At 40.8% G+C, this 13659-nt stretch overlaps 1 protein-coding gene and 2 non-coding genes across 19 annotated transcripts in view; all 3 read right to left on the bottom strand.

The window, feature by feature from the left end:
* The window catches only part of ptk2aa (protein tyrosine kinase 2aa), a 58985-nt gene extending 47758 nt beyond the window's left edge, over positions 1-11227 (bottom strand). For 9 of the 17 annotated variants that reach the window (XM_035182061.2, XM_035182084.2, XM_035182066.2 and 6 more), the window contains exon 1: positions 485-751. In XM_035182061.2, the coding sequence (XP_035037952.2) occupies positions 485-503 (19 nt within the window). In that variant the 5' untranslated portion in view covers positions 504-751. Of the gene's footprint in view, positions 1-484; positions 753-10985 lie in introns of those variants that run through there. The other 8 variants (XM_035182060.2, XM_035182063.2, XM_035182064.2 and 5 more) reach the window with 4 other exon arrangements.
* An 857-nt stretch (positions 11228-12084) lies between these two features.
* On the bottom strand, positions 12085-12156 carry trnah-gug. Its single transcript has one exon. It is a non-coding gene; the product is annotated as a tRNA-His (tRNA).
* A 1091-nt stretch (positions 12157-13247) lies between these two features.
* On the bottom strand, positions 13248-13319 carry trnah-gug. The gene has a single exon. It is a non-coding gene; the product is annotated as a tRNA-His (tRNA).
* Between the last annotated feature and the right edge of the window lie 340 nt (positions 13320-13659).

The raw sequence follows: 13659 nt of genomic DNA, 5'->3' as shown, positions 1-13659 counted from the left end.
AGTGACTAATCATTTCAATCAGCCGGGACTCATGCATGCACAATGTACAATTTTGCCGCCCTCTTCTACTTCCTCTACTTCTTCATCCTCCTCATCATCAGCATCCTGGGCACCATCACTACAGTAACAACTGGAAAACTACCTGCATCAACGATGTATTCAATTTGCTACTTTTTACACCTCTTTACCATCATTATTGTCATTAGTATTACAGCTTTTACAACACTGAATTTATCATTGACACTGTATCATATACATTTATATCATTACTATCAATGTATATTTTCAGTGGTAACTGTTCTTCAGTTGCACCAAACATTACTACAATACAAGTAAACCTTCATAGAAATGCATTGCATAAACACAAGCTCATGTTTTGAAATTACAGACTGAAAACACTCCTTTAAGAACACGCGTACTAAATAAACTTGTGCATTAATATACTTGAACACGTAACATAGTTGCTGTATAATATCATCCTTACCATGATATAGTCCTTCCATTTAAAAGTGAAGAAGAGAAGAGAAGAGAAGAGAAGAGAAGAGAAGAGAAGAGAAGAGAAGAGAAGAGAAGAGAAAACCTCTTCCTGACAGACAGCTAAATTGGGAAAAGCCAAAATCCCGGGCTTCTGTCGTCTTTGGGGCTAATGCTGTGATGCACTACAGTCAGCTAACTCAGTAATGATGATGAGCTTAAAGCCCAGCCTCCTCCTCCCTCCTCTACTACTACAACTGCTGCTGCTACTACACTGACACACAGATGCACACAGCACGAGTGGGAGCAGGGTAAAAGAGGGAGGAGAGAGAGAGAGAGAGAGAGAGAGAGAGAGAGAGAGAGAGGAGCATTAGGCAGCAGCAGCGGCAGCCTATGACCGTGAATGGGGGGAGGGAGGCAAAAGAGAGAAAAGGAGGAAAGAGGAGGGGAGGTGGGGAGAGGGGAGGTGTGTCTTTGTCTCCCTGGAGAGGCGGTGGAGGTGGAGAGAGAGGGAGTGAGATGTACAAGAAACGAAAGGGGAAGCAAGTGAGCAGGGAGAGACATGATAAGAGATGGAAAGAAGTGATGCAACAACTGCAAGAAAAGAGGAGTGGAAAACAGGAGTGGGACGATATGGACAAAAAGAGGATAAAGTGAGGGGCAAATAAAAGATGGAGAGGATAATGACATAACAGGAGGGGGCTCATTCCCCTCCTGTTATGTCATTATGTCAGTATGGGTAATTTAAACAATGCGTGTGTTGCCTTTGGCTATTCTGCCTCTACGACACACATGAACCCCTGAGGAGCGACTCGGTTATTCATAATGTAATGTCCTCAACTCATCACTGTCCCCCAGAAGTCATCCATCTTCACAACGACTAACACAAATTATAGAGAACGAGGGACACGGGGGGAGAACAGTCAGTTGTTCCACTGACTTTGCTTAGGGGTGCACATCATTAATTTCCATGCAGGGGCACGGAGGAGAGTGAACCCACCTCAACTCATTCTGCACATGTCTTCAGAAAGAATAGTTTATTCAGCCATTACTCATGGAAACTGAGTCTGTCATAAATTAAAGATAATGTTCAGCATTTCTGCATTAAAATGTCTAAAAATGACCCATTTTATATATTTTCTTGACTTGTGTACTTCCATTATCCCAAAAGTTTCCAATAATGTTCAAATAAACCCAGAGAAATTTCCAATTTTATTCAAGATAATGGGACGTTTCATTTTGGTCACTTTTAATTTATTTATTATTAAGATTTATTTAACCAATCTCTCTTTCAAGGGCCAAGACAGGCATCAACACAAGCAGAGTACAAGCTAAACAGGTAAAAAACAAGAAAGTCAGGGTTACAATATAAAAACATGAATTAAGCTTTCAATGAAGTCAAATTAGGTCCTTTTTAGTATCTAAACGCCCTTAGCAAGAAAATTATGGGACAAGAGAAGGTGAAGAAAATGACTCCCAACGTTATCTGTGAACTTTGTTGGTCAATGTTTGTTACTTTTGGGAGTAACAGCAAATCTATTCTACAAATGGGAAGGGAAGCATCTTAAGGAACAGTGATTCACTCATGTCGGTGCGAAGCCCACTCATCCGTGTCTCACAAACAAGCAGTTGTCTCTGGCCAACTCATTACAGCAGTAGAAGAATTCAATAAACGCAGCAAACGATGGACAAAGATGACTGAGGCGATCACATTCTATCTCAGGATCCTGAGCCGTTCAAAGCTGTGAACCTTGGGGACTTGAAATCAATGTACATCATTATCTACCAGCGTCGTTAATGCAAAATAGATGAGACAATTTGCGACGTTTAGTCTGGATATTCTCAACTGTGAATTTCAAAATAGGGAAGAAACTTACATCGTGGATTGCGACTGTGTTTTAACCAGATTGTGTTGTGATTTTTTTTTAGGACAATAGCTCACTACTATTGGATAAATTCAAAATGTTGCCTTGCTACACTAGTTAAGGGTTTAGTGAGGTTATCTTAAGGGGACATGTACCAGACTTCATGACAACCCATCAAACAGTTGTTGACCCATTTCACCCAATCCACAAATATTAACCTCATGGTGGCGCTAGAGGACAAATCGCCACATTCAAGTTCCATAGATACATTATCGAGTTACGCCTGCACCTTTTTCTGCCAATCCACCAAGTTGTTGACACACATTACTGTAAAAGTAAAACATTATAACCTGCTGGTGGTGCAAGACTAAAAGTCAGGGGACTATGAAAATAAATAGGATTCAAACCACGAATGTCAGCCTCATGGTGGCGCTGGAGGAAAACTCAGGCAGTGGAGGCAATGTGTGGTTGTCAGAGCTTTAACTATCCCAGTGACCTTTTCCACTGTTGGTGCCACTCATGTGTTAACAACAAAACGTTCTCAAAGTGCCATGAAAATCAGTGAGCTGTCATGATGTCAGTGACTCTGCCTTTCACTCCATGACAGTGTATTGGTCACATTGGATACAGAGAATAAATGAAGCATCACCAAGAGAATATCTCCCTCTACAATCTCAGGGTCTCTCTTATACCCACACATAAATACAGTCTATGGCACAGACACACACAGACACACAGACACACACACACACAGACAGCCGGAATAGACGAGAGTTGCTCAGGAGTAAAGCAGATTAATGGGCCACTGGATTAGTAGGCCAAGATGTCACACACAGTACACACACAAATACACACATACACATAGTCTCTCATATAGAAGGTAGACCTAAGCTCTGCCCACCCCCCCACCCCCTTCCACTCCATGTCCCTGCCGGATGAGCTGATGTGTTAATATCGCCCTCTGGTGGATATGCAGTTTGAGGTGAACTCTGCTGTTGACAGTCTGCCTACATTTGTCACTGGGTCTGCCTGTGTTTGAATGATTGTCTACTTTACCTGAACACCCAAAACCTTAATAAAAGTATATTTTATATTTCAAATAACAACATAGTCACATCCGTATATCACACTTTCCAAGAGTAAACTGATGTGCGATTGTCCGCAAATCCACGAAATGCATTTTTACTTTTACCAAAACCTTTTTGTGACTTGGTCTACAGCTTTTTGATGCTCCAACTTAAAATACAACTGTTTTTTTAAGCAGGAAAAAACAAAAAATGTCTTTGGTTATGTTGTTTTCTGGTGTTTGTTCAGACTTTAAGAGACAGACTGACAGACGAGCCTCCAGACTATTCTTCAATGAACCATTGTTACAAGAGAACGCCTGCTAGTGACTAATCACACAGACAGACACATATACATTGACACACACACACACACAGACAGACACACACAGTGGCATTATACTCGACCTCAGCAACACCAGTCTGTGAGTACATGTGTGTGATGTCATACCTATGGCTCGTGTCCAGGTGTTTCATTGTGTGTGTGTGTGTGTGAGTGAGTGTGTGTGATCCCTGTGATCTATTATGACTGTGTATTTATGTGGGTGTGTGGGTGCAGTGTTTGTGTGTCTGTGGCTGCTGGGCCTGAATCGAGAGAAGAGATGAGGTCATATGATTGGCCAAGCAGACACTGATGCGCCCGCTCTCTCCCCCGCTCTCATTCTCTCAGTGTACTACTACTTCCATACTCACGCTTGCTATTGTTGTATTGAGAGTTTTTGGAGATTTTAAAAAGGTTCAGTTTGTAGAATTTAGTGGCATCTAAAAGTGAAGTTGCACATTGTAACCGAATATCCTCCCCCTTCCAAAAGGAAAATCTATGGAGGCCTTCCTGTGATACAAAAATGTGAAGGTCTCTCTCTAGAGGCAGTGTTTGGTTTGTCCAAACTGGGCTACTTTGGAAACATGGCTGATTCCCGGGAAAAGGACCCGCTCATATACATTTGAAGAACTCATTCTAAGTAAATGAAAACACAACAATTCTTAGTTTCAGGAGATTTTACACTGTCCTATTAGAGGAATAGAGCAGGCTAGGAGATAAATACCACTTTTATATCTTTCCTAAAGTAAAATAAATCACCTACCAGCATCTCTCAATCTCATAATTTAACACGTTATAATTTATCTAATCAATATACAAACTAAAAATTATAAAACAGGCCACCAGAAAAGCAGCAAAAAACCTCCAGGATGTTACAGCATCCATGAAAGAAATAGCGGCATACAACCCCCAATGTTTAACAGGCAGTTAAAGTCTTGTTTTTACACTTGGGTTTTGTTTGTTTCCAGGCTATGTGCTAAGCTAACAACCTCATTATAACATACAGACATGACAGCGCTGATCTAACTCTCCACAAGAAAGCAATGAAGACTATTTAACTCCCACTCATCAATACATTCTTATTGCTTGGTGCATATGTGGTGTCTGAGTTATATCCTCAGACTTCATAACTGGTGGACAGCTGAACAAATATACACACAGACACACACACACACACACACAGCAGGGTGTAAAAGACACCAAGCAACAAGCTTTTTTACCGTACAACAGCTGCTGTGCAAATTAAACATCCTGCCTCTGAAGCTAAAAGAAGCTTTTTATTCATGTCCAGTAGGTTAATGACACATTTTCAATATGCACTGGTACAAAGATAATGTCTCCATGAGTTTAAAGATCTAGGGATGATCATGAAGTGCATCTCAGGACCCTCTCTCCTTCCCTCATTTCACTATTTCTGTTTTTCTCTCTCTTTTTCTCTCCACGCAGCTTTTTCCTCCTACCACCTCTTTTCTCTTTTGTCTATATGACAGAACTGAAACAAGTGCTTCTTTCTCTTTCTCTCGCTCTGACTCACTGCAATGTAATTACGGCGAATGTCCGCTCAAACGCCACACACACACACACATGCAGACCCACACACACACAGAGGAGAGAGCGATAACTTATTTACAACATCGGTGGTTGTAATTGTTCTTTCGTAAGCTGCAGTTCGATCTTTGCTCAGAGAAAAATTATTGGGCGAGAGAACAGAACATTAATTAGTTTGTAGATTAATTCCATTCCATTCATCACTAGCTGACATGCTGCACCAGTGACCTGCATGAGCGAAGGTAGCTTATACTAAATTTGAGAGTGTGTGTGTGTGCACAGAGGAGAGACAAGTCATTAACTATGATGTCATTTCCTTCCATTGTAGCACATTTCTGCACACAGACCACTACGCTGCTGCGGTCAAACCACACACACACACACACACACACACACTAAAACAACTGCATTGAGCCAAGCCCAGAGAACCTACCAATAAACGTTATGTAACTTTTGTGACCACAGAAGAAATGGAATACTGTAAAGTACATGGCCACCTGTTTGAAAGGATTGGTATCTATTTTGCAATAAATCCAACCACGACTGGGTTCAATATATTTTCAGGGTTATAGAAAAAGACACAGCGTTGCACCGATCTGATAAGTTAGGACCAAAAGAATGTCCAATAGCAAGCAATATTCTGCAGAAATGTCCTCTCTTAAATGGCTGGCGCTTGTATGTAGAAGTGAATTCCTTTCTAAACACTTGGTTTGGTTTGATTAGAGACTCCTAAGGTAGACCAAGCCCCACCCTGGTTGATAAAACGAACTTGATTTGAACCTTGAAAAATCTTGCATTAAAACACCTTGTTTCACTTACTTCAAGCAAACTCACTGCAGTGACTATACTTTAGGTTTCTCTGTGTGCAGCTGCCTAGCTAGTGTCTGCCAAATCATGCATATGAGCCGTTTAGAGGACATCTTTAAATTGTAGCTACAGAAAAATTACATGTTACAGTCCCCACATCTAAACTGAATGACTTCTCAACCTCTGGGAAACATACTTTAAAATCTGTTTACGTTACTGCATGGTAGTCTTTTATGTCAATTAAAGGCCACTGTGACAACATTTATATTAATGCAATAAGGTTTGTTTATAACAAAGACCACAAGGACACACACACATATTGCTAATCCATCTTTTAAGGAGTACAAAGATATTTTTTCCAATGGCAAAAGCCAAGAAAATGTTTACACATGTTATCTTGGGTAAACACAGTTATTATCTCAGTACAGTACACACAAGCAAGCATGCAAAAGCGTGCATGTTGGGACTTTCTGCAGTTGTGAGGACACCAGTTGCTGTAATACATTTTGTAGCCCCTTGCCCTAATCTTAACCATCACAACTAAATGTCTTACCCTACCCTTACTCCTAAACCTAACCCATATCAGTAATTAAACCATTAAACAGCCTTTTCAACTTGTGAGGCTGAGGATTTGTCCACACAACCACAGAAAGACATGTACACAACAAACACACACATAAACACTTAGGGGGGCCTGAGTAGCACTGCTGCTTCTGAGAGGAAGAAGGCGTTTTCCTTTCAGCTCCTGAGGGACGCAGCATGTTTGAGGATGTACAGTAAGTGCTCTCTCTGTGTGTGTGTACATCCATGAGAGGGTGTGGGGGCTACATCCTGAATGCAACCAATCCAGAAGCAAAAGGAATGGACCCTTATTCAGCCTCCCGTCGGTAAACGCTGTGTCTCTCACTCACTCACACACACACACACACACACACACACACACACACACACACACACACACACACACACACACACACACACACACACACACACACACACACACACACACACACACACACACACACACACACACACGGCTTCTTCACAGCTGAAACCACAGGCAGGAGGATACAAGGAAATAAGCTCTACAGAAGAAAGAAGTTAAATTTATGGGCTTAGGACATAAACCATCAAACACTCTACATGCCAGCACTTGCACGGACACACACACACACACGCTCACCATACTTCCAAATGAAGTTGCCGGTGCGAAACATAGAACCTCAGTTGTCCTGATCAACTGTCCATTCATGCCATTTTCCTTCCTGAGGTGAGTTGGCAAATAGCATTCATACATTGGTGCAGGATGTGAGAAAACAGCTTGGACGTCCTCACGGCTGCAAATATTTACACAGTAGGAACTAAGAGGCCAATCACTGGACAGATAAAGTGCTGCTGTGTTTCATTCGATGCTTGGAAAGGAGCAAGCGATTTATTAAAAAAATGCTCAGACTGCAAAGAAACAAGTACAGAGTAATTCTTTCCCCCCGGGACAAATTACTTGATTTGGTATCATGAATTCCTCATGACAGACACACATATTAAGTAAGGACACACACACTTATTCAGGCCCTCTACATACCTCCACACACACCACACAGTATGTGTCTGCATTGATTGTTACCACTAGTTAGAATCATTAGAGTCCCACCACATACTGGAATCTACTCACACTAGACTGCTGGCTTTGTTACCCTTGGGTCTTTCTCTACAGTTTTTCTCTGTCACTGTGTGCTTGACTATCCAGAGTGACTAGAAAACCTTTGAGCAATACATAGCAAATTTTTGCATGTAATAAAAATGAAAAAATGAACTAAAACGGAGAGGAAGTTTGCAGGAATGAAAGAGGCACAACAGTGGAGGTGTCTGCAAAGTAATGGACGGCTCCTGCAAGATCTCTGAGTGTAGTCGAGTGTTTCTATAAATACAGGCCTCCTGCACTGCTCTGCAATTTACACACACAAACACACACACCTCTATCTTTGTGAGGACACTCATTGACGTAATGCGTGCCCTTGCCCCTTACCTTAACCGTAATAATCATAACCGAATGCCAAAGCCCAACCTTTACCCGAACTCTAACCTGAATGCTTTTAACCATCAAACAGCCATTTGAGGTCGCAGCGACCGGCCAAAACATCCACACCTTCCCAAAAAAGACCTCACTCAGCAGAGTCAAACTCACATACACAACTGCTACACTCGTATTAGCCCGCAGACTAGACTAGCCACAGGAAGTGTCGAGTCAGAAAGGTGTAGCCATTTATTCTCGATGAATTTTGTTTATTTCTTCCAACTGACCTCTATCTAAACCTAAAGCAGAGGGTCCATGTGGAGGAATTTCCCAGATACATGTGATGCGTGTCTGAAAATGAAGCAAAACAACTTCTTTCTCTCGGTAATGATACGTTTCTGCTTGAGATATAATGGATTACACGGCGTTCATTTTGGTCCTGTGATGCCAAATGAGTGGACTGAGGCTGTGCAATGTGGCTCGAAAGCACATGAATTGGATGAAGTTCAGTGTATTTCAAAATTAGACCATCTTTATCTCTACAAACACAAAGATCGTCTGCATAAAAACATCCACAGGAAGTGATCACTTCCTGTACAAAGACTGCTTCTCGTGTGACGTCACACTCGGTCGAGGTAAGTGACCTAATGAACGCAGCCGGAGTGGAACTAAACACGAGCTCATCAAGTGGATGAGCAGGGGGGAAGGCTTGTTTGCTGGTTTGCTCTGTGAATGTCTCTTCCAGCCAATTACATTTAAATGAATAGGCGAGAAGATTCGGTTTTGCAGTTGACAGCGTTTGGAGCTATGTGTTTTAATCGAGCAACATATGAGACATTAACACTCTGGCTTGATGTGCTGTAAGAAGACGTGTCTGGTGAAGACTTTCTTCTCACCAGAACAGCTGTTATTCAGATGATTAGAATTCATTTTCAACAGTTAATTGTAACATTACCACTATCATCATATTCTGCTTGTTTGAGTAAATGAGAGCCTGGATGATTTGAGGACAACTAACTGTCGGTAAACATTCAGTGTTTGTATTGTATCTGTCCAATGCCTTGGTTGGCCGATAAGTACCTTTCACAGAAATATTGTGTATTGGCGGTTATGTTTGATTGTTCAGAATAAACAATTCCGAAAAGATTTGTATTTATGTTCAAATCTTTCATTAAAATTATGATTATTTTGTATTCGAGTTTCTATATTTGGTTGTATTTGTGTTTTCTTTTTATTAAGTTATTTTTAATAAAATGAAAAGTTAAACTGTAAAATATCAAGACTCAGTAACATTTCTTTGTTGAAGGGTTTGATAACGACATCTTAGGAATCATTACAATTGGCCCCCAAAAAATCTGTTATCGGTCAGACTCTACCTGCAAAACACCAAATTGTACAAGTGCATCTAAATTTCACACCACATCCTCAAAGAAAGTTTGGTCTAAAAGAAATAATCATAGATCTCATCGGTGTACAGACTTCAGGTTTAGGTGCAGCACGTACACAGAATTCAAATATAAGTGTGCTCTTATTAGTACACTGCAAGTCTGAAGCTTCAGTGGCCTCAGGATACTGCAATTCATTAGCATTTTCTTGCATGTGGAATATGAAGTGGAGGGGGGAAAGGGCTCCGCACCTCAGCCCTTTACCACACTTTGCAATATGCAGAACATAGAGCACCATGTTTTTCTGAGTAGTGACTTCAGTATTTGAAAAGCACATTGAATCCTTGAGTGTCCAATTATCGATATATGAAATTTGTTCACAAATTGGAGATCATTAAGGCAGAAAATGTGTTTAACCAAACCTCATGAGGAGGCTGCAACATGAAAGAGAATATGAATGAACTTCCCTGACTATTTCAGCTTATCACAGATATCACAGGCATCATATGCTTGTGTTTTTCAATAAAATAATCACCTACTCGATAAAGCTCTGAAATGCAAATTTGAGGGCTTCAAATTGTACAAACCCACCCAAATATTAAATAAAATTAACATTTGCTTGATCTGATTCCTAGAAAAAGCCTAAATTAGGCACTTTTTTGTGGAATAAACAAAGGACTGGGCGGTAAAAATGAAACAAAAATTACCGCAACATAATTTGCACAAATAGAAAGTCTGATATAGACCAATAGCATGCTCATGTGATCTTCCTCATTTCTATTAAATAGAAATAATAATGTGACATCAATCGTGATCATTATCGATATTATCTCCATATTATTTTTGCCCATATCTCCAAGTCTTAACTAAACCCCTGAAGTAAACAAATAATACTCAAGCAAGTTGCTGATCAACTTCCAGCAGATTGGCTCATTGATTATTTGATAAATAGCTTGATGTGTCAAATTCTGTAGAGTTTAAAACACACCTGATCAACTATTAACAAAAACCAAACTACTTAGCACACTCACGTGGTAAATAACCCAACATAACTGGGTCAATCAAACCTCCACATCTGAATCCAAAAGGAGGAAAACTAAACAGAACTGGGTGGTTGCGATAGAAAGTAAAGAGCCCGGACACATGCAGGTAAACTCCGGTTCTGATACAGAGGGGAATCAAACGCCCGAGGAGGCAGATTTAGGCTGAAAATGTGGGTTAATCCGGTTTCCCTTCGTTCGACTCCACATTGACTCCATGTGACTGTGGCCGTGACGGTGCCTCGCTCTTTTTCTCCCCAACTTACTAAAAAGGAAAAGTGCGACGCCGCCGCTGGAGCTGGAGCTAACTTCTCCGGATGTTATCCCGGTTAGCGTGAAAGCGAGCGAACGGTCAAATTAGCTCTTTTGGGGTTTTTTTAGTTTGTGAAGGAAACGGCGGCTCACACACACTTTTCTTCGCCGTTCAGCTCGTGGTATAGTCCCGCAAAACACACACATCACTCACCGCCGACTTGTTCCAGTGGAGGTTAGGGGGGGGACGTGCGGGCAGCTTCCTGCCGACTTTGGCGACTGGGGAAGCGGCGAACAGTCGGTGGTTAGTCCGTTAGAAGGGTCGCGGGGGCTGGGGGTAGTTTACGGTCCGAGTTTTTTCGCTTCGCCCCGTCTGGCTCACCCTCTCCCCGCCTCCTCTCACCCTCTCTCCCGTCGACTGTTCCTGCTCTCCTCCCTCTCTCTCTAGCTCTCCCTCTCTCTCGCTCCCCTATCCAGCATTCCAATATGGCTGCTGCAGGAACACACACACACACAGACACACACACTCTCCCTGAAGCTCCTTGCAGCAGGAAACCCATGAATGAATGGACGTGTTTACACTTCACATGCTATTACAACTTAATTATGCACCATTAAGACAAAGTGTACTCTTGTCTCGATTAGATAAACACACGTGATGGAGGAAATATACTCAGAACTTTGATGTACTACAAGTAAAAGTCATGTAGTCAAAGTTTCAATAGCAGTATCATAAAAATACAGTAAAAAAGTACAGTAAAGTACAGTAACGTGTTTTATATCATTGGATTATAACCCTGTGCAATATTCATTCTGCCTGTGCAATACAAGGGTCCATGTGCAATTCATTCACTGTACATATTCTCACACTGAACATATGTGTCTTGTTTTTACACTGGCTGTATATATTCATGTTTATTACATTCATATGTTCATATATTCTGTATATTTCCTCACACTTAAGTATCGCATGTTACTTATTACAACTGGTGCCTATTTTTGACTCTTGCTGCTGTAATATTACAAAATTCCCCATTGTGGGACAAATAAAGGATTATTTTATCTAATAAAGGATTATCTTATTTGAACTTAATTAGTGGTGCAATGTGTTCACGCTATTGAAAAATATTGTGGAAAGCACCTCAGATATTTAACTAAGTACAACACTTGATTTTCATCAACAAATATCCACACAATCTATGACTACAGCATATAAACCCTCACGTGTATGAGTTGTGAAGTACTTGATGTGTGTTGAAGGCAGGTTAGTGCACCATCTCATTACACTGTGGGTACATCCTGCCAAAAGGAAGTGCCGTGACCCGGATTCGAACCGGGGTTGCTGCGGCCACAACGCAGAGTACTAACCACTATACGATCACGGCTGGCCACTTGGGATGAAGACCTGCACCCGCACAAATAAGTTCAGTCTCTGCCCCTCCCCCTCATCATTGACGTTACAGTCCATTCACTCCCTGGAAGTTGAGAAGTCTTCATGCTTTTTGAAGTTGTAATGTGGGAAAAACACAATCAATGTGTTGTATCTTTATCTTTATGTTTAGACAACATCCTGACACCTCTGTTCAAAAGCACCAAGTATGACCGGCACATAATTCTTATAAAATGTTAATCATAAAAACGTCTGAAATGGCAAAAAAAGTCTGGAGGTTACAATTGACGAAAGTGTAACATTGTACAAGTTAAAATTATTAGAAGCTACTATTTAGAGTTGATTCTAAAACTGTGTTCATTGGTTTACGAGTGATGATGTCACCAACTCGCGTACCCCAATGTTTGCTAAACTTTTTGAGTTGTTTCAACTTGTACATGCTTTCATGTGACTTTTTTCCCATCGGAGGAACTCTTTGTTTCAGATTATTCAGACACCAATTAAACGTGTGATTAGTGTAAGCAAAAAAAAAAAGAATACATATAGCTTAACACTATTGCATTTATATAATCAATATATAAGATAATGCCACAACATGTGCTTTTGGCTCATTCCCTCTCTACACGGGCTCAAGGCTGACACTTGGTGGTCACATGTCACAATCGCAGTATTTGCATTTCCTGAGGGTATGGATTTTTATATAGCCCCAATAATCTAACATGCAGGCTTGTATTGTTTTTTTCTCTATGTCGTGGATGAATTATAAATTATTTTAGTCGTCCCTCCATGACTTCCAAAAGGCTAAGACCTTTGGAGTTTGGTCCTGAGGCCTCTCTGTGGGGGGATACACGTCTGCAGCCACATCCATGCAACCACGTCCAGTTTTTAAAAATAAAAACTGTAAAACACGTGAAAACACCAATGATCTAATATCTTCTCTATTAATTACAGAGGAAATCAAATCAGTCATGTAAATAACAGCAGGTGGAACATATCATATCTGTGCTTGTAATGTAGGTTTAGCATATTATAATCTATGCTGGATATATCTACCAGATTTCTACTATGTCACTTTTTGAAAATTGCTGCCGTGACCCGGATTCGAACCGGGGTTGCTGCGGCCACAACGCAGAGTACTAACCACTATACGATCACGGCTGGCTGTCCGTTAGTGTGACAGACCTTGCTCGAACAGCCACGATCAGTTCCTACAGATCCGTCTATAACAGGCGTTTCTGAATTAAATCTAAAGTAAAACTGTAAGATTAGAGAATAGATATTATTTCCTCTATGACACAGTTGCATGAATCCTGTGATCTTCACTGTGATCTGTCTCACTCTCTTTTTAAAAAACTTTATTCAACACTCAACAGTTTACACACACGTGGACAAAAAGGAACTATAAATATTAACACAGCAAAAGATACAATAGAAGTATAAGTGAATAAAAAAATTGTCAAATTTAAATAGAACAAATAATAATATTAAGCTGCCATGA

The sequence above is a fragment of the Hippoglossus stenolepis genome, chromosome 17, assembly GCF_022539355.2.
Source record: "Hippoglossus stenolepis isolate QCI-W04-F060 chromosome 17, HSTE1.2, whole genome shotgun sequence".
NCBI classification, from domain to species: domain Eukaryota; kingdom Metazoa; phylum Chordata; class Actinopteri; order Pleuronectiformes; family Pleuronectidae; genus Hippoglossus; species Hippoglossus stenolepis.
Note: the sequence above shows the minus strand (reverse complement) of the source record. Positions and strands in the feature narration are given on the sequence as shown.